The sequence below is a fragment of the Archocentrus centrarchus genome, chromosome 17, assembly GCF_007364275.1.
Source record: "Archocentrus centrarchus isolate MPI-CPG fArcCen1 chromosome 17, fArcCen1, whole genome shotgun sequence".
NCBI lineage: Eukaryota > Metazoa > Chordata > Actinopteri > Cichliformes > Cichlidae > Archocentrus > Archocentrus centrarchus.
Window position 1 is genome coordinate 381,791 of NC_044362.1, and position 19,476 is coordinate 401,266.

The window sequence follows — 19,476 nt, forward strand, 5'->3', positions numbered from 1 at the left end:
AGCCTGTCTTCCATCTGCTTCCTGAGGATCTCCACTTCCTGACCCAGTACTCCTTCTGTGCTCAGGGTCTCTGCAATTCCAAGTAAGATTCATTCTGCTTCAGTTAATGCACTAACCAGCTATGTTCACTTCCTGGACAGTCATTTAATTCTCATTCTCTAGTCTGACAGAGCTTCTGCCACCTATTCTACATTGAAACAGTTCCTAGCCTGGAGCCACAATCTTTATTTAATTGCTGTGTCATCTGCTGTGACCGGTTGGGGTTGAGGGGAGAGAGACAGGACAAAAGACACACTGTGGAAAATCAGATATTAATAATAACTAATGATTCAATGTGAAGTAAAGTATAAACAAAGTAAAAAGTAGAAGCACTCAGTACATTATGGGAAGCCCCCAGCAGCCTCGGCCTATTGCAGTATAACTAAGGGATGGTGTGTTTAAATACAAAATGAGATGTCAATAAATCATTCGAAAACTTTTTCCACCTTTCATGTGACCTATAATCTGCACAGTTCAAAAATGAACAAATCTTTTATGGGATAAAATAAATGTAAAATAAGCTGATTGTAGACCTGTGCACACCCTTAAACTAATACTTTTTTAAAACAGCTTTTTATTTAATCACTGCTTTCAGTCTTCTTGGGTAGGAGTCTGACAACAGGGTTCATCTTGACTTGGGAGTATTTTCCAAATCTGTCAGATTGTGAGGGCAGCTCTTGTGCACAGCCCTCTTCAGGTCACCCCACAGACTTTCTATTAGATTCAGGGCTGAGCTGTGGCTGAACTATTACAAAACTTTCATTTTCTTCTGGCAAAGCCATTCTTTTTGCTGATTTGGATGTATGCTTGGTGTTATTGCTGTGATGAAAGGTGACATTCATCCACAGCTGTCCAGACACCTGAAGGTTTTAAGGCAAAGGTGACTGTTATTTGGAACTGTTCACCACCACGCTTCACTGTGGGTATGGTGGGTATCTGTCTTGCAACCCTACACCCTACTCCAGAGGTATGGAGAATACACGCGATTGTTGTCGCATGTAGTCACAATGCAAACCAGCAGAAACTGAGAGCTGATATTAAACTCATAAAATGTGGAACAGATATTCTCAGCATGAATTATCTGTGGACTGAAGCAGCACAGAGCTGAAATATGAGCTCCCACCTTAAAGTGAAAAATGCTGCTACTAGTGTTTAAAGCAGGAGGAACTGAGAGAAGATCAAATCCAGATCAGAGAGGAGGAGGAGAGATTCAGGGAGGAGCTGAGCTGTTCCTGAACTAGAAGAGAGAGAAACCTCCACATTCATCAGAGTTCAGCACACAAACCATCAACTTTACCTTCATTCAACATGTTGTCTTTGGATTGTTATGAACTTCCTTTGCTGATTATCATGATTTTAGCAGGTACATTACAATCTGTGTGTTTTTTAAAAATAATAATTGTGATGATTTATAAAAGTATTAAACATGTTTCTGTTCCTTTAGGTGTCAGCTGTGATGAACTCACTCCAAACAACAAAGAAGTGATCAGTGTTGAAGGCACCACTGTTACTCTGTCCTACAAATACTCCAAACAAGCAACTGGAAGTGATTATTTCTTCTGGTATCGACAATATCCAGGAAAACCACCAGAGCTCCTGATCTCTCACACAGGAACAGGAGCTAAACTGTTAGATCCAGTCTCTGGACTCAGTTTTCATGTGAGTGACGATAAAAAGGGAATGGATCTTCAGATCTCCTCTGCTGCAGTGACAGACTCTGCTGTGTACTACTGTGCTGTGAGGCCCACAGTGACAGGAAACAGCAAAACTCTGTACAAAAACCTTTGGAGCAAAGACAACAGAATACTCCACAACATCCACTAGAGGGAGCCACACACTGTTAAACCTCTGATTCTTGTGTCATTGGACTGATGACAAAGACAACAGAGAAATGAAGCAGTAAAGATCAGAGACAGAGACAGAGCTGCTCTTAAACTGGTGTGTTTTTATACCTGACCACTGAAATTAGAGTTAATAACTGTCCCAATAATTGCCCGTCAGCGTAACCCACATGCCTACTGAAACTTACTCCAACCGGAAGTTAATGTCTTGTTGTTGCTACAGCAACATGTAAACATACGTGTTGTGTGGTAAGCGAGCCAGTGAGCAGCGTTAGCTCTAAATTAGAAATGCATAATTTCATTAAATAAAGAAAAGTAAAGTTTGTCCATTTGTTTAAAAGGCTGATCCGTTACTGCGCTGTCTGTCGGGTTTTTATGTCGCCTCATTTTAAATATAAGGGGAGCTTTAGTCACTTAAACCTGTCATGTTGAAGCAAAAAGAAAATGAAGAGCAGGATGTGAAAGAAGAGGAAAACGGTGAAACCGAGCCAGAGCCAGGAGGAGACACTGCAGAAGAGCCGCCGGAGGACGGCAGGGAGCCGGGAGGCGGCGGAGAAGAGGTGCGGACCGGCAGCTCAGCTTCAGGTGAGTCCAGGTGGACTGGAGCTTCAAAAAAATACTCAGGAATTAATATTTAGGCCGAATACGTTGACTTGCTTTACATTTTAACTTTTCATAGCTGCAGAGACACGTTAAATATTTTATTATAAATCGCAGAACAAAAGCTTTCTGTGTAGGCACCCAACAACTATTCACTGCTTTTATTTCTAATTTAATAACCTTAGAAGGGTAAAAAGAACTCTGACAAGAGTAAAGAGATTTAACCGTGTCTAATCTGAGTGTGTTCACTGAGGTCAGCCACTGCAGTGGCTCCCTGTGAACTTTGAACCTCACATCTCTAAGCTTTTATGTTATTGTAACTTAGTTTTTACATGCAGTCCTCAGGCTCTCTCCTCTCTCTGGTCCTGCCTCCTTTCGTTTGCTTCCAGTGAAGTTCAGAAGTTCATTTAAAAATGTTTGTTAATTACATCCAAAACCCTCCATGGTGTCTCTGCTGAGTCCTTAATCCAGCAGCCAGCCTCTCTCATCATCTGATCAGGGCTTTTTAACTGTCTCACATCTTATTTTAAAACCAGAGGTGTTTTTTAAGGTTGTATCTTCTAAACTTGAGAACACTGTCCCTCATCAGGTCAGCTGAATCAGTGTTATAACTGTCTGCTCTAAACTTAGTCTTAAAGTTTAGTTTTTCTTTTCACGTTTCATGTTTTTGGGAAGAAGCACTTATTTGCAGCTATAATTCATACCAGTCTGTGACCTGGTTATTGAACTGATAGCTGCTGGTTTTCATCAACATTACTTGCTGAGAAAAGTCTCAAATGTTATTGTTGTTGTTTACATTCAACCATCAGCTGATTCAGAGGAATGTACCAAATGCCAAAAGTATTCATTCATCTGCATTCACACCCAAATGAACCTCAGTAACATCCCAGAGGGTTTAATATGATGTGGGCCCACCCTTTGCAGCTATAACAGCTTCAACTCTTTTGGGAAGGCTTTCCAAGGTTTAGGTATGTTTATGGAAATTCCAGAAGCACATTTGTGATGTAAAACAAGAAGGTCTGGCTCACAGTCTCTGCTCTAATTTATCCCAAAGGTGTTCTTTCAGGCTGAGCTCAGGACTCTGCAGGCCAGTCAAGTTCTTCCACACCAAACTCCCTCATCCCTCATGTCTTTATGGAGCTGCTTTGTGCACTGGTGCGCAGTCATGATGGAACAGGAAGTGGCCCTCCCCAAACTGTTCCCACAAAGTTGGGAGCATGAAATTATTCCAAATGTCTCTAAGCTGAAGGGTTAAGGGGCCGAGCCCAACTCCTGAAAAACACCCCCACACCATAACCCCCCCTCCACCAAACTTTACACTTGGCACAATGCAGTCAGACAAGTACCGTTCCCTTGGCAACCATGAAACCCAGACTCCTCCATCAGATTGTTAGATGGAGAAATTAGATTCATCCCTCCAGAGCAGGGGTAGGGAACTCCAGGCCTCGAGAGCCAGTGTCCTGCAGGTCTTAGATGTGTCCCTGATCCAGCACACCTGACTCAAATGACTGAATTACCTCCTCAGTCTGCAGTCAAGTTCTCCAGAGTCCTGCTAATGACTTCTATATGTGATTCAGGTGTGCTGGATCAGGGACACATCTAAAACCTGCAGGACACTGGCTCTCGAGGCCTGGAGTTCCCTACCCCTGCTCCAGAGAACACGTTTCCACTGTTCTACGGTCCACTGGCAGCGTGCTTTACACCGCTGCATCCGAGGTTTTGCTTTGCACTTGGTGATGTGAGGCTTGGATGCAGCTGCTCGGCCTTGGAAACCCATTCCATGAAGCTCTCTACACACTGTTCTGAAGGCCACATGAAGTTTGGAGGTCTGTAGTGATTGGCTGTGCAGAAAGTTGGTGATCTCTGTGCACTGTGCACCTGAACATCCACTGACTGTGATTTTACATGGCCTACCACTTCATGGCTGAGTTTGTCATTCCCAGTCACTTCCACTTTGTTATAATCCCACTAACAGCTGACTGTGGAATATTTGTAGTGAGGAAATTTCATGACTGGACTTGTTGCACAGGTATCATCCTATCATGGTACCACGCTGGAATTTCCTGAGCTCCTTGGAGCGACTCATTCTTTCACTGATGTTTGTAGAAGCAGTCTGCATGCCTAGGTGCTTGGTTTATACACCTGTGGCCATGGAAGTCACTGGAACACCTGAATTCAATGATTTGGATGGATGGATGAATACTTTTGAAAACAGTGTATTTTGTGAACTACATGGAGAGGATAATAAGTCACATAGTCTCATTTAAACCTGAGTCTGAAACAGGAGAAGATACAGGTGTTGTGGAAAACATCCTGTTTAGTTCCTGTATTGAAGAAGTCGACACCATCAGAGCTTAACAACTATCGAAAAGCTATCGTCACATCACATGTGAAGAAGGTACTAGAGACTAGTTTTGGCCAACCTACGACCACAGGTGAAGACATCTCTTGGCCCTCTGCAGTTTGCATACAGACCAAATCTGGGAGTGGATGATGCAATCGTCTGGATGCTGCAGAGAACTTATGCCCATCTAAATAGTAACAGCTGCATGATGAGGATCACCTTCTTTGAATTTTCAAGTGTATTTAAAATGATTCAGCAGCTACTACTGAGGGAGAAGCTTCAGGAAATGTCAGCGAACACATCCACCCTCTGATGGCTTTAGCCATCAGCTGTAAGTGTAAACATAATATCCACAATATTCAAACAACAATGCCTTGTTAAAACTTTACTAGCAGCAACCAGGATGGTGTCTTAAAGAAAAGGCATAAAGTAGACAAACCTGCTGTGAAAGGCAGTGGAAACTAGACTAAAGATTTCGGAGTACCTTTTTAACCTTATGTTACTCAAAATAAATTATCTAATAAAGCCAGAAAATGACAAAGATTCTATAACACACTCGGCCTCTCTGTATGGTTGCAGTGAAGGTGGTGCTGGTGCCGGAGGGCCATGTGATGACCGTGGCGTTTGCCATCGGTCTCAGCATTCAGGAGCTGAAGCGTCACCTCGCCTCGGAGCTCAGAGTCCCCGCCGACTTGCTGCAGATCTCTCTGGACGGTTTGTTTCTTTCCCCACCTTTCAAAGAGTTTTAGGATTGATCAGATAATTCCAGTAACGCATCTGCACTCTCGCAACAATAAAATCGTGTGTGCTTTCCTCATAAATGGCCATTCCTTCAGGTGAGCTCTGTTTTTGAGCAGGTTTTGATGATGCACAAGCCGTCAAAGTCATTTTGGTGTGGAGAGTCATTTACATGGACTCAGAATCTAGTGGCCATTTTAAGAACTGCATTAAAGTCATTAAAATGAATCTCCTCACAATCTTACAATGTAAAACCCAATGAAGTGCATCTGTCTGCTTTGAAATGACCAAATGGAGATTCTTTGTCTCAAGCTGTGTCTGCAGAGGGAGCGAGTGGCTTGTGATGTTTGAAAATGACCGCTGGCTGCTAGTGGAGGTTCCAGGCTTTAGCTGCCTAGATAACCCCATAATGTCTTTAGTGCCCTGTCATCTGTCAGCTACCAGTATCCTGCACACTTGTTGGTGGTTGCTTCAACCATTCGCCTTGAGTTTATCTCAGCACCCGTCCATTTTTTTGCTCGGAGTTGCAGGATGTTGTTTACTTTCTGTGATGTCGCTGTGAACCGCTCCATGTGTGGACTCAGCTTAATGGATCGTGTGTCTCTTAGGCAGAGTGGTGGAGGAGCACAGAAGTTTGATGGAGCTCGGCGTCAGGCCTCACAGCTCCACCCAGATGGAGATGAGCTCCACTGACCCGAGCGTCCACCCTCTCCGCCCTCTTCGTGTCCTAGAGCAAGAGAGCATGCCCGACGTTATCACTGTCCAAGTTGAAGCAGGTATGAACGCACAGATTTCCCAGACCTGGGTTAATCCAGGTCCCAGACTAAAGACAAAATAAATACAAACCTCCATAGAAAAAAGCTTAATGTGTAGGACTAGTCTGGAGAAGCTGAGCTTTGATGTTTCTGATCACGGTACTCATTAAAATGCCGAAAAACTCGCTCTACAAACTCTGGCAACAGCGTCATGTTTGTAGACTCATCCGTTATTGTTTTACCCACTTCCAGATGAGGGGGTGCTCCAGCAGGTGGTGGTGGAGATCGAGCGCCCATGCCAGCAGAAGGCCTTCCTGGGCGGCTACAGGCATCGGCTCACGGGGTTAGAGTACCATCATGCCGCTGTTCAGACACTGCCCAAAAGGAGAGCTGACAGAGGAGTGGCTGTCTTCAGCCGTGACACACAGGTACAAAAAAAGAGCTTCAAAGTCACCACAGTTTATATCAGAATAAAAATAGAGATTAAATAAGTTATTACATTAATGATGAAAAAGATCAGCACAACACATGAAACCCTGAAGAACAAATCCAGCTGAGGACACCAGAGGTGCAGTTTAAAGGCCGATGTGTGTTGTGGTGCATTTAAAGGGTACTCATTACTGTAAAGTAACATTCTCATTGAAGCTTGAGACAGACTCTGATTTCATGTTCACATTCAACAATCTAATTATAGAGACAGAGATAACGAGCTGGTCAGAAATGCCTCTCGGAGGAGTGCAGCACTCTTCTTCACTCATGTCTTCATATATATATAAAGATAAATTCACACTTTGTTGTTTAAAATCTCTTAAACTTTCCACACTGGTGGTTTTACATGGTTAAGATAATTGTGCTGAACGCAGATTTCTGTGTATTTTACATCACTGCTGATCTTTTCTAATACATCGATCACTTTTAGATTTGTTCCTTTCATTTTAGATAATCCACCAGAGTTTACTTTTCAGTTTGAATTAAACTGTCGTCACTGCTCGAGGACCATTAAGCCAGACTTTAATAAGATTACTTAGTAGGAGAGCTGTAGCCTTTCACTAGTTATTGAATTTGTTTTTTCTCTCTGTATCAGACAGTAGAGCTGAAGTCTCAGGCTCAGCAGTGTCCAGTCGATGCCTCCACCCAGATGACTGGGATCGGCTGCTACGTCTCCTGCATGAATGACAAGCTGGTCTCGCCAGGAAAATACACCACTGCTGACGAGTACCACGACAGGAGGCTGAGAGCTGTGGGTGTACACTGAGTGTGTGTGGTTATAATGCATTATGGTTTTTAATATTTCCTCTACCAAATGTTTGTGCACAGCTGCTCAAACAAGGGTTTTCATCTTTTATGCTGTTTCCTGATCTGTAGAACAAGACTGAAGACATCAAAACAAGGAAATAGCACATCTGACTGTTAAACCCAGCAGCATGATCACAGTAGCATCCTTTGCACTGGTAACTGAGGCTGACCAGGCCTACGAGCCCATGTGGATGCTGGCACACACGCTGAGCACTTTTTGGCCTCTTTTCCTTCATTCAGCTCATTCTAAACGTCTCAGCTCAGCTCAGCACTCCATCACTCAGTCTGCTTCTCAGTCACATAATCTGCAGTCACTTGTTGTCTCATTGTCCCACTGGAAAAGACATGATGGTCCCACCAAACTCAAACTAGATGAGACAGCAGGGCTCTCTAGAAAGTTGTGAGGCATCAGATTTGCAGTCTTGTTAGATGTTGTCAGATGAGTCATTTGGCATTGTTACCTTGAAGCACCAGCTGCTGAGAGATGATGGTCCTGTTTCCAACTCAGACCCCTTTAGGATGCTGAAGAACTGTCAGGATTGTCAGTCAGGAGAATGTGGACCTTTCACTTTGTTTTATTTATGTTTTTTTACCACTTGTGTCATTGCATTTTACTTTCACTTTTACTCACTGTTTAAGTTTAGGCACTGAAAGAAGCTCCTGAACAACAGTAACTCTGCAGAAAGAAAAACTGTGCTGGGACTGTCAGGCACCTCTTACTGATGACTTTACTTGCTGCCTCATGCACTGCTGCCAAATGACACCTTCTGCATGAATGAGACAGAGCAGCAGCTTCAGCATGTGAGAACAGGCTTCATAGTCCCTGTGATGGTTCAGTGTTGACTGAATATAAATGTGACCAGCAATGCTGCACTGTTAGAGCACCTCCAGCATGCTTTATGGTGGAAACCACACATGATCTGATCTTTGATGTTGGTAACTCCAGGTTCTCTGCTGCAAAGTGAACTCTTGGAGTGCTCTTCAGTCAGTTTCATCTTTGGGCTTCATGGTGTTTGAATTTAAAAATAAATGTAAATGTCTTCAGTCTTCCTCTACATTATAGAAGATGGAATAATTTCTGTGTGCAGTCTACATCATGTACATACAGACATGTGCATAGAAAGTGTACATAAAAATGTATTGCTTTTAACCTTAAATATATTAGTGTACGTATATAACTCGTCATGCATGCAGGTGATCCGTCTGCAGACATATGCTCGGCGTTGGTTGGCCCAGCAGGCAGTGGACCATTTGAGGAAGGAGAAAACTCGGCGGATTGCTTGGCTGGAGATGCAGGAGAGGAGGAGGAACGAGGAGAGAGAGGAGCAGCTGAGAGGTCGCCGACAGCGCTGGCTGAATCCACAGAGGCTGGAGGACTTGAACCTGCTGTACCAAGCTCTGGAGAGTAGGCTTCAGAGGCGTGGAGGATTTCATTGTTTTATATCTGTGAGTGGAGCTGGGTAGCAAAATATCTTAACTGTGTGTCTCAGAGTGGAGGAACGAGGAGGAGCAGAGGATCAGCTTGTCCCTGCGAGGAGCTGAGAGGAAGGCAGCTCTCTGCACACTTCTGGATCAGGAGATGGATTTCATTGCTGCCATCGGACGCCATCGGATCGCCATCCACAACGACAACTATGACAAAGCTGTCAGGAACTTCCTGGACAAGGTCAGAGGTCGCTCCTCTTGCTCCTCTGCCAGCTCTCCAAGCCAACGTTATAATTTATAATTTGCATGTAGAGACAAATAATCATGAAACACAAAAATAGAACATTGGGGTGTATACGTATGTGCAGTCAGAGGTCAGTAATTAGAACCTTAATGCACAGAATCTTAGTTTGATTTAAATGTGACACCTTCAGCATCACAGCACTCTTTCTGAGACGTTTCATTTGATGTTGTGGTCGTTTCATTCTGGCACGTCAGTCAGCAGCAAAGCTTCTTGCTACAGTTGTGAGGAATCTCATCACATGTGTGAGTTTTCACAAAGATACTTCAGATTACTCTGAATAATAAAAGCTTAAATATATATAAATCTGTGACACAGTGGGGTCCAACACTCTGTGGAAGCTACGTTTACTTTGGCTCAGTTTACGCGTAAATGAAACCTTTTTCCGTGTCCACATATGATGAAATCAGTGCAACAGTTCCGTGAAAAAAAATTCCAGAAATTTCAGAAAATCATAGTGTTTGATTTCCCACCTTTAAAAACTAGAAATGTGATAATCCATGCTTTCACAGCATGAAGTTCCACAGAGAGTCCATGATGTCAGAAATGTTTGATTTTTATGGTGTGTTCACACCAGATGTAAAGCCAACTTTGGTCTCTAGAGTGTTTTTGGACCATTTTGCAACCCACCAATGACTAATTCCTTCCATTGTACAACAAATAGCTGAAATTATTTTGCAGGAACATGTTGTCATACAGCTCTTGCTGCTCTCAAACAGCGACATTAAGCCTGTCCTTTGTTGCTGATTGCAGAGTTCAAACATCTGTGGGATAATCTCAGCTGGGAGGCTTTCACAACATAATGTAAAGCAAATTTTGGCCATAGTTGAAATATTTTATACTTGCATTGAATGAAAACTTTAAAATATGGAAGTGACTTAAACCCACAGAGGGAAACTCCTCTGGTTGCAAAAAATAGTTCAATTCAATAGAAATCTATGAGAAAAGACCCCTCCAGCTCATTTGATCAGTGAAGACCTTCCTGTTCAGTTTATGGTCTCAGTCGCTGGTTTCAAGTGTAATCAGTCATTATTTGAGTATTCAGAGCAAATTTTTGAAGAGTATCTAGTCTCATAACCATCAGTGTAACACTGTGTTGTGTGTGTTCCAGTCTGCATCTCCTCATCACAGACGAGTGGCAGACGGTCGTCTGATTGAGATCGACACTCAGGACACCATCAGAGCGAGAGAGCTGCGCGACCTGTATAACAACATCAGCCTGATCACAGTCAGCCAGGAGCAGAGGCTCCACTTCCTGATGACACTGAAACACACAGTCAAGGTCACACACACACACACACACACACACACAGCTCTTCAGCAATTAGCACTACTCTAAAGTTGTCTTGTTACGTTTTTAGCAAAAAAAAAACTGAAGTGGATCCCGAACAGTTCATAGCATAAATGAATGTCAGTGGGTCGAGGGTGCTGGGTTCAAACATGGGCAGGGCCCATTTCTCTGGGAGCAGTTTGTTACAGTTTATTTCCCTATTGGGAAAAACGTGGATACGTTGACAGTAATGATCTATGTTGGCGCCAAGATATTCCTAATCGCATGAGTTTCACTTCTTGGTCAAAACATTTTCATAGAAAAAGCAAAACCAGAAGTAACCTTTGAAGCATGAAACATTCAACAGAATACAATTTACTGCCACCAGAATCAACTTCGAGCAACACTTCAAATGTGTCAGATATGGCATATGTACCACAAACACATACTGTCCTTCAAAATAAAAGTCTGTGCTTCATTGTGTCCTGTTCAAATCAGTTTTCCTGACCTGGAGATGCTAAACTTACACTAAAATACCATAAATAACTCAGTTTTACAAGAACAATGCTACTGCACTGAAATTTTTTTATTATTGGACAGGAGCAGGAGTGTCAGCTGACTCGGGACATCGTGGATTTGGTTGACAGGGAGGTAGACCTAATGACTCGAGGGGTTAAGACAGCCAGTTTGGAGGGACTGAGGAAGAGAATCTGTACTCTTTTACTTCAGTACATCAAAACACCAGCGTTCAACCCTGAGGTGGCCAAGCTGCTGAAGGTAAGCAAACAGCCCTCCTGGTCTCATAACTTGAGCACCCTCTCAAATCTAAATTTATGTGTAAAATTGAAAATCTGATTCAGGTTCCCCAGAATCCCTCCCAGCTGAAGAATGACATGTTACTCTGCCAATACTGTCATCGTTACCTGCGCTCCACGGACTTCGTTATGTCTATGAGTGGCAGTCTGCACCGTCAGTGCCACTGCTGCGCCAGACTCAACAACATAGCCAGATTGCGCAATGACTTCTCCTTCTACAAAAACATCCTGATGAGGTTGAGAGGTGATGAGCAGAGGCTCAACACAGAAGCTAAGATCCCCTTCCTGCTGCAGGTGAACTGCTTTCACTGTGCATATTTAACAGCTCCATTGATTTCACTCTTTTATCTAGAGACAGCATAAGAATTCTCTCTGTTTCCTGCACAGTTTGCTGTGACACTTTTTTCACCTGCGTGCTTTCAGGTGCAGGACATGCAGTACCTGGTGGAAGCAGTGTGGTCGTCGCGGTCGGCCCTCAGTGCCAGCAGCGACCTCTACAACCTGGTGTTTGTTCGCTGGGATCGTCAGAAGGACTGGAGCCCCTGGAACTGCATACTGCTGTCCAAAGAAGAGACGTCAGCCCACTTAGAGGTGGAGGACATCCACAAGGTCCGTACATGCAGAGAAATTCAGATTACTCACCTCACACATGTGGACGTACCTGTTACTGACAGAAAGTCTCTATGAGGACTGCCCCTCTCAATTTCCCCTAGAAAGAACCCTGACTCAGCGCTTTAGTTAAATCGACCTCCCTGATGCTAATCTCTATAAACAGGTATCTACTTATGGATATTGAGAGTCTGTAGGCATTAGACCAGAATAGGGTGCAAACTCTCCATTACAGCTTGTTTTCAGCATAGCACGTGCCCACTTCTCTGACTAGAATCTTCTCATGTTCTCATGTAAAGCATTTACCTTCTAACTCAAGGTGTTTGTTACATTTTCTAATACTTCCTGATGAATTCCCTGAGTCAGCTGTTCTAAAACTTCTCCCTCCTCTGTGTGTGTGTTCAGACATATGAGACAACGTTCATCCGCGAGATCGAACGCAAACATGCACAAGCCCGACGCCACTTCAGCCAGATGCCCGTCATGACCAAGTACCTGGATTCTCAGCCTGCTGCTACCCCGGGCAACCAGCTTGTCTCCAAGCCCATCACCATGGCAATAGTGAACCATGCCAGTGACACCACACAGACCTCAGATCATTAACTCTCTGTGCAGTCTTAACTTGAGCTTTAAACCTAAAGTAAAGTTTGTGTTGCTGGTTATGACTCTTGTACATTGTTTTCTCTTTGGGTGCTTTGATTTTGAAAGTACAGGATCATTTAAAACATTTTCATACAAACATCTCAAGAGTGTTGAAGACTTTATGAAAAGTCCTGGATGTTCCTTATATGACTGCTCTCAAACCTCAGAGCTTTTCTTATCCATGGTTTGACCTTTGGCCTGGCATTCAGGTTAAACTGTGGAGCCTAAGTGTATATATATATATATATATATATATATATATATATATATATATATATATATATATATATATATCAGCTCAATTTGGCATAGGTCGACTGCATTCAGTTCCTAAACTTAGCAAAAATAAGGAAATTTGTATTTGGTTGATTATTTCTTTGTTGTAACAAATCATCTTGGCAATAAATCTGATACTGTTGGAAAGCCTGTTTATTTAAATGGAGCCACATTTGTAAGGAAACTGCATTTGTGGGTTACGCCCTCTGTCAAGGTCAAACAGGTGTCAGGTTATGCTAACACATGGTCACACAAAGTGTAAAGTCACAGCTAATAATAATAGATTATTTTCATATAATTTTTCATGAGGTTGATTGAAGTACATATACTCATATTCAGAAAGTTTTAAAGAACAAGCTCTAATGGAGAAAATGCAAAGATGTATTTACGTAATATATAAAAGTCCTTCTTAATCTTTTTTTAATCTCATGGGGATTCTAAATGTTGCAAGATGACAATTTAGCAAGTATCAAAATTCTAGATAAAATATTTCATATCAAGGTCAACATTTTAAAAAAAATATTGTAAGTCAAACAGAACTGTGCAAACAAATTTTAGCCTCTGAAATGGACTGAGAGAGCTCCTCTATTTTAACCTAATCATTACCAACAAATGTGCAAATACACTATCATATTTCATACTGGAACCGACTTATCATTAACTGTATGTGTATTTACTATGTGCCCTTTAGTTTGTCCTTGATAGCAGTCCTTACATCCTCTGTTGGTTTGTTGGAAAACTGTTCTGAGGACAGACAGGTCCAAATTTGAAACTCTTTTTTGAAAACATGGATGTGGACTAAAGAGGAGAGGGCCCATCCACCTTGTTATCAGTGCTCAGTTCAAAGCCTGCATCTCTCTTGCTCTGGGGGTGCAGCAGTGCAGTTTGCACATCTGGAAAAGCTCCATCAATGCTGAAAGTTTTAAACTGGTTTTAGAGCAACAAGTGCTGCTAAATATATACTGCAGTGTGGCTTCATAGTAGATGTCCATGACATTTCTGTCATTAATAAAGACTTCTGGACCTCAATAGCAGACTGAGACAGCGACATTCACATTTAAGAACTTTATTTACAACCACACAAGGTGAAATGGGTGAGTTGGGGCTGGCACTAAATGCTACACTGGCAGTCAAGGAGGGAGAGGCAGAATTAGTGCGGGCACAAACAGCTGCCTGTGACTGAGGCAGGGGGAGTGTCTGAGAGTTGTGAGGCCCAGGGAGGTCTTTCCAAGAGGAAGTTAGTCAGAGGACAGGCTGGGGTCCAAGGGTGACCAGGCAGGAGAGGTGGAAAGTGGGCAGGCAGGTGAGTTTCCAAAGAGGGGTGATTGCTGAGGAAGGCTGTGGATTCAGGAAGATTCTGTCTGGCTGTGAGCCGGGAGTTCCATGAGGCGAGACAGGTGAGTTTCACAGGTGAGAAAACAGAAGCCTTAATCGCAGCACTGAGAGAAACACAAAAGACAGGAATTACTACTTGGTAGGAGCGCCGTGTGGGAAACAGCGAGACAGCTTTCCACCACATTGGTAGTGATGACCTGGCAAAGAAGCAACAGTCACAGCTGTGCATAAATACACAGCCGTCTGATGAGCAGATGATTTGCAGGCGTTTCAGAAGAGCCGCTCCACTCAAGGGTGGAGACAAAGTGAGGGCTGCCCACCAATCCACTCGGAAATACAGAAAAACACCCTGACCTGCTCAGACCCAGACAATTTGGAAAAAACAGACTTCAGTAACTCAGGTATAAATCCAAGACCTGCTCAAAACAAACAAAAATGAAGGAGGACATTACATATATGTTTTAAGTTTAGTCACCTTAAAAAAATCTCTCTTCTTCTCCTTCTTACATCTTTCTCCATCTCTGAGTGAATTTCTCTCTCATTCACATACAGACATGAGATCATGGTTGGTCTCAGCAGCTGTATCTTTGCCAGCACTGTGAGTCAAACTGCACAGAAATGGTTTGTGTGTTTGCAGAGATGTTTTGTGCACGTAGAAACATTAAATTTGAATTTACCTGCCACTTGAACGGTGTTTCAGATCGTTCTTCAGTCTGTTTCTGACTCTGTGCTCACAAAGCAAGGAAGGCAACATATGGAACATTAACAGAGTATCTTTGGCCATTAATCAAACTGATTGAATGCACGAGTCACAAATACAACTTAATGAGAAGAAAGTTTCTGCAGTTAAATGAAGCTGAAGCTGAACATACAGTGATATGAGAGGAGGAACAGGCTGAAGGAGGAGCAACACTGTCACAGAGCAGAAAAGGACTCCCACTGTCAGATCCATTCAGTATCTAAAGCATACAGAACAGATAGTGTGTGGAAGATGCTGTCACTGCATTACTGGCTCATGTTTCCTTTGTTTCTGATCACACTAACAGGTAGGTTAAAGCAGGAAGAAGAAATGTCTTTAAAGGATCTGTTTGCTAGAAATCACTGGAACAGGCGCTCACAGTTTAACATCGTCTTTATCAACATTTCTCTCTTTAGGTGTCAGCTGTGATCAACTCACTGCAGTCAAGGAGGAAGAGTCCAGTTTAGAAGGCACCACTGTTACTCTGTCCTACAGGCTATCCAGAGATGCTAAAAGCAATGATTATTTCTTCTGGTATCGACAATATCCAGGAAAACCACCAGAGCTCCTGATCTCACACACTGGAACAGGAGCTAAACTATCAGATCCAGTCAGTGGACTCAGTTTTCATGTGAGTGACGATAAAAAGGGAATGGATCTTCAGATCTCCTCTGCTGCAGTGACAGACTCTGCTGTGTACTACTGTGCTCTGAGGCCCACAGTGACAGGAAACAGCAAAACTCTGTACAAAAACCTTTGGAGCAAAGACAACAGAATACTCCACAACATCCACTAGAGGGAGCCACACACTGTTAAACCTCTGATTCTTGTGTCATTGGACTGATGACAAAGACAACAGAGAAATGAAGCAGTAAAGATCAGAGACAGAGACAGAGCTGCTGTGGAAGCACAAAACTATTTGATTGGCTGAGATGAACTGAAGCAATGATGTCAAGAGGTAACTGGCCCCGCCCACTGAACTTCAGCTCATCCAATGACATTATTTCTTCCTCATTGTGCTGCAGTGGAAGAACATTGTTCATGTGCTGTCTGTCTGGCTTTAATAACTCCAAAGACATGTTGCTGCACCTCTTTTTGCTTCTATCTCACATTATAGGTGAGTTTAAGAACAGGGATTAAAGTTTAGTTGAAGCTGCTGCATTAAGCAGATATACAGACTGCATTTCACTACTTTTCTTCTTTCTTTTTCCAGGACCAACAGCTGGAGACACAATCTCTCCTCAACAAGCTGAAGTCACTGAAACAGAAGGACAAACTGTCACACTCACATGTAGCTATGAGACAACTGCAGGTGCTGTTAGGCTTTACTGGTACAGACATCATTCTGACCTTCAGGCTCCTCAGTTTATACTCTGGAAAGGAGGAAAACTGGACACAACTGAATATATTCCCAATCAGCGCCAATATGAATCAGAAACAACAGATACATCAACTACTCTGACCATTAAAGCTCTAACCCTGGCAGACACAGCTCTCTACTACTGTGCTCTAGAAACACAGTGATACAAAGTGTAGAAGAGGCTGTACAAAAACCTGAACACAGATATCTGACTACTCATCAAAGAGGAGGGAAGTGGTATTCAAAGCACAGCTTCATATCAGATGATTCTGCTGATTCCTGTTTTATCAGAGTCACTGTGGTTACAGCTGCTAATGAAACACTGTGGGAGGATTCACATGAGCAGCAAATCCACAGCAACCACAAACCAACTGTAGGAAGGTTTAAACACAAAGAAAAACAAATACATTAATACAGCTGAAAAGAAAACTTGCTGGTTTTGTAATATGTACAGTTGTGCTCAAAAGCTGAAATATTATGGCTGAATTTGTCATTTTTTTGTCATTTTTTCCAAGAATATGAATGACTCAACCACAACTCAATCTTTCTCTCATGGTTAGTGTTTGGTTGATGCCATTTATTACCAAACAACTGTGTTTACTTTTTTTTTAAAAAAATTGTGACAGTAGAAACTATTGAAATGACAATGATGTAAAGTTTACAAACCCTAGTTGTTAGTGTATCGCCTCCTTTAACATCAGTGACAGCCTGAAGTCTTTGGTCGTAGTTGTTGATGAGGCACTTTATTTGTTCAGATGGTAACCACAGTGACTCTGATAAAACAGGAATTAACAGAATCCATCTGATATGAAGCTGTGCTTTGAATACCACTTCCCTCCCCTATTGCTGGAAAATTTGCACTCACCAGGTGAGAAGCTGCTCCTGGATGTTCCAATATAACAACAATCCAAACACAATGTCGAGTCAACCTGATGTTGGTTAGAGCAGAATAACTTTGTTCCATAGGTTTTGAAGCTCGTCTCTGGGATATTATAAGCAGGCAGCTTTGTGGCACTGGTGCAGTAATGGGTCTCTTCTCATAGCTCAATCATGCAGCCCATTTTTCTTCCAAGTGCCTCCTTATTGTGCATCTTGAAACAGCCACAGCACTTATTCCAGAGAGTCTTTTTACATCAGCTATTTCTGGGTTTTTCTTCACATCCTGAGCAATCTTCTGTCAGTTGTAGCTAAAGATTTTGTTGGTCTGCTTGACCCTGTCTTGGTTTCAATAGAATCCCTCATTTTCTGCTTCTTAATTAGAGTTTGAGCACTGCTGACTGACTCTCAGCTCCTTGGAGTTGAGAGTTTTTACATCCTTTTCCTGTTTTGTGTTTTTAATCAGTGATCTTCTCCCACAGATCCTTTGATAATTGTTTTGCTTTCCACTTGTCTCAGAATCCAACATCAGTACAGCACTCGATGAAGCACGCAGAGGTCTGTCAGGAGCCCAGAAACTCACTGACTTTATGCACACACACTGAATACAAGCAAACACATCACAGATGAGGATGGTTACCTTTAAACCGTGTAGCCATTTAAACCCCTGTGTGTGTGTGTGTCAACTTGTGTGTGTGTTTTCATGCTAAAACTTCGAGGGTATGCATTCCAGGTGATGTCGATTCCCACTAAACTACCAGCCAGCTCGCCTCGCCAGCTGTCAGCTGATGGGCAGTCGAGGATCACTATACCCGGAGAGAACGCCTGACTCCTGGCACTTTAGCCACTGAGTGGAAGTTCAACACAGATATAATTCACTCAGATGATCTCTAATGGCTGATTTGGTTTATTTCAGTGTTTCATTTGTTTCTGAGTAAATCAGTTTGCTGAGATTAAAGTTAAGCTTCATAACTGGATAGAGTTACCTGACTTTAATGTCTTACTAGAGAGCTGTCAATATAAGTGGAAATAAATCATTTGCTCATCTGTACTCCTCGATGTTGAAATGTGTTATACTTGTTTTAACAGGTTATTTTGAATTAAAGATGGCATTAAATAAATCACAAAAAGGAGCAAAAGTTCAGCTCCATTATAACAGCTGCTTTTCCACAGCTATGCTTCGCTGTCACGGCTGCTAGAAGACACGAGCTACGCTGAGGGCAGGTGACCCAGATATGAAGGCTAGACCGTCCGTTTTCACAGCTGCTCACTTTGCATTCTTCTTGGGCATCGAAGGACCTGAACTACGTAGGCCGGGTCCTTCAAAGGATGCACCCCCTGAGTTTGGACCAAGGTTATTATTGCTAACGAAAATGAACGAAATAACAAAACTGAAATTGAAAAAAAAATTTTTTTAACTGAAATAAATAAAAACAGGAGCACCTGTAAAACACCAGCACATGAACATGAACACAAGGTAATTAACACACATAATCCAGATACACAAGCATAAATTGGTTTTGTCAAACAGTTGCTGTTCTGATGTTAAACACCACATGTAGGAGTTGTTAGTCTACTGCACTGATGCTGAACTTTATTGGGTTTTGGAGTTCATGTTTTTCTTTGTGTTTCTCCCTGTTGGTGTTCGTGTGTGTCCTCAATCACACATTTAGCATGTAATGCTGCTCTCTTGTGAACAGTTGGTTGTTAAATGCAATTTTTTAAACGGTATCTTTTGTCAAGTTTTATTACACTGTAGTCATTTTTGCACCTTGAATCTTGCCCCTGACAAGTATGAAAAACTAAAACTAATGAAAACTAAACTAAAACTAAGCATTGAACCAAAAAGTAAAAACGAGCTAAACCGCTCTGAAAACTAACTAAAATTAACTGAATTACAGAAAAAAAAAGCTAAAAAGAACTAAAACTAAACTATAATGTAAAATCCAAAACTATTATGACCTTGACTTGGACACAGCTTATTTTCAGACACTATCTCAACCTCACGCACTCCAGGCTCCTTCCCAACCAGAGACGTGATATTTCATGTCCTGTTAGCGAGCCTTGATAGCCATGATGAATGTGTCCACCAGGGCTCCTGCCCTTGACCACTGCCTGATACACACTGCACCAGGTCCCTACAGCGCCTCCTACAGGTGATGGGCAAAAATGCATCAGATGCCTGAACCACCTCAACTGGATCCTTTCAATGTGG

At 42.5% G+C, this 19,476-nt stretch overlaps 1 protein-coding gene across 2 annotated transcripts; it reads left to right on the plus strand.

Annotated features, from left to right (window-relative positions):
• The first annotated feature begins 1,889 nt into the window (after positions 1–1,889).
• iqub (IQ motif and ubiquitin domain containing) lies at positions 1,890–12,695 on the plus strand. Of its 2 annotated transcripts, none has more exons than XM_030751009.1 (12): positions 1,890–2,465; positions 5,404–5,538; positions 6,171–6,338; positions 6,570–6,745; positions 7,402–7,557; positions 8,808–9,018; positions 9,104–9,279; positions 10,451–10,621; positions 11,216–11,386; positions 11,470–11,718; positions 11,848–12,033; positions 12,439–12,695. In XM_030751009.1, the coding sequence occupies exons 1-12, from the start codon at positions 2,306–2,308 to the stop codon at positions 12,634–12,636; spliced, it is 2,157 nt and encodes a 718-aa protein (XP_030606869.1). In that variant the 5' UTR covers positions 1,890–2,305; the 3' UTR covers positions 12,637–12,695. The 2 variants fall into 2 exon arrangements, with proteins under 2 accessions (XP_030606869.1, XP_030606868.1); XM_030751008.1 differs by having other exon boundaries at positions 1,893–2,465; positions 11,210–11,386.
• Positions 12,696–19,476: the final 6,781 nt, after the last annotated feature.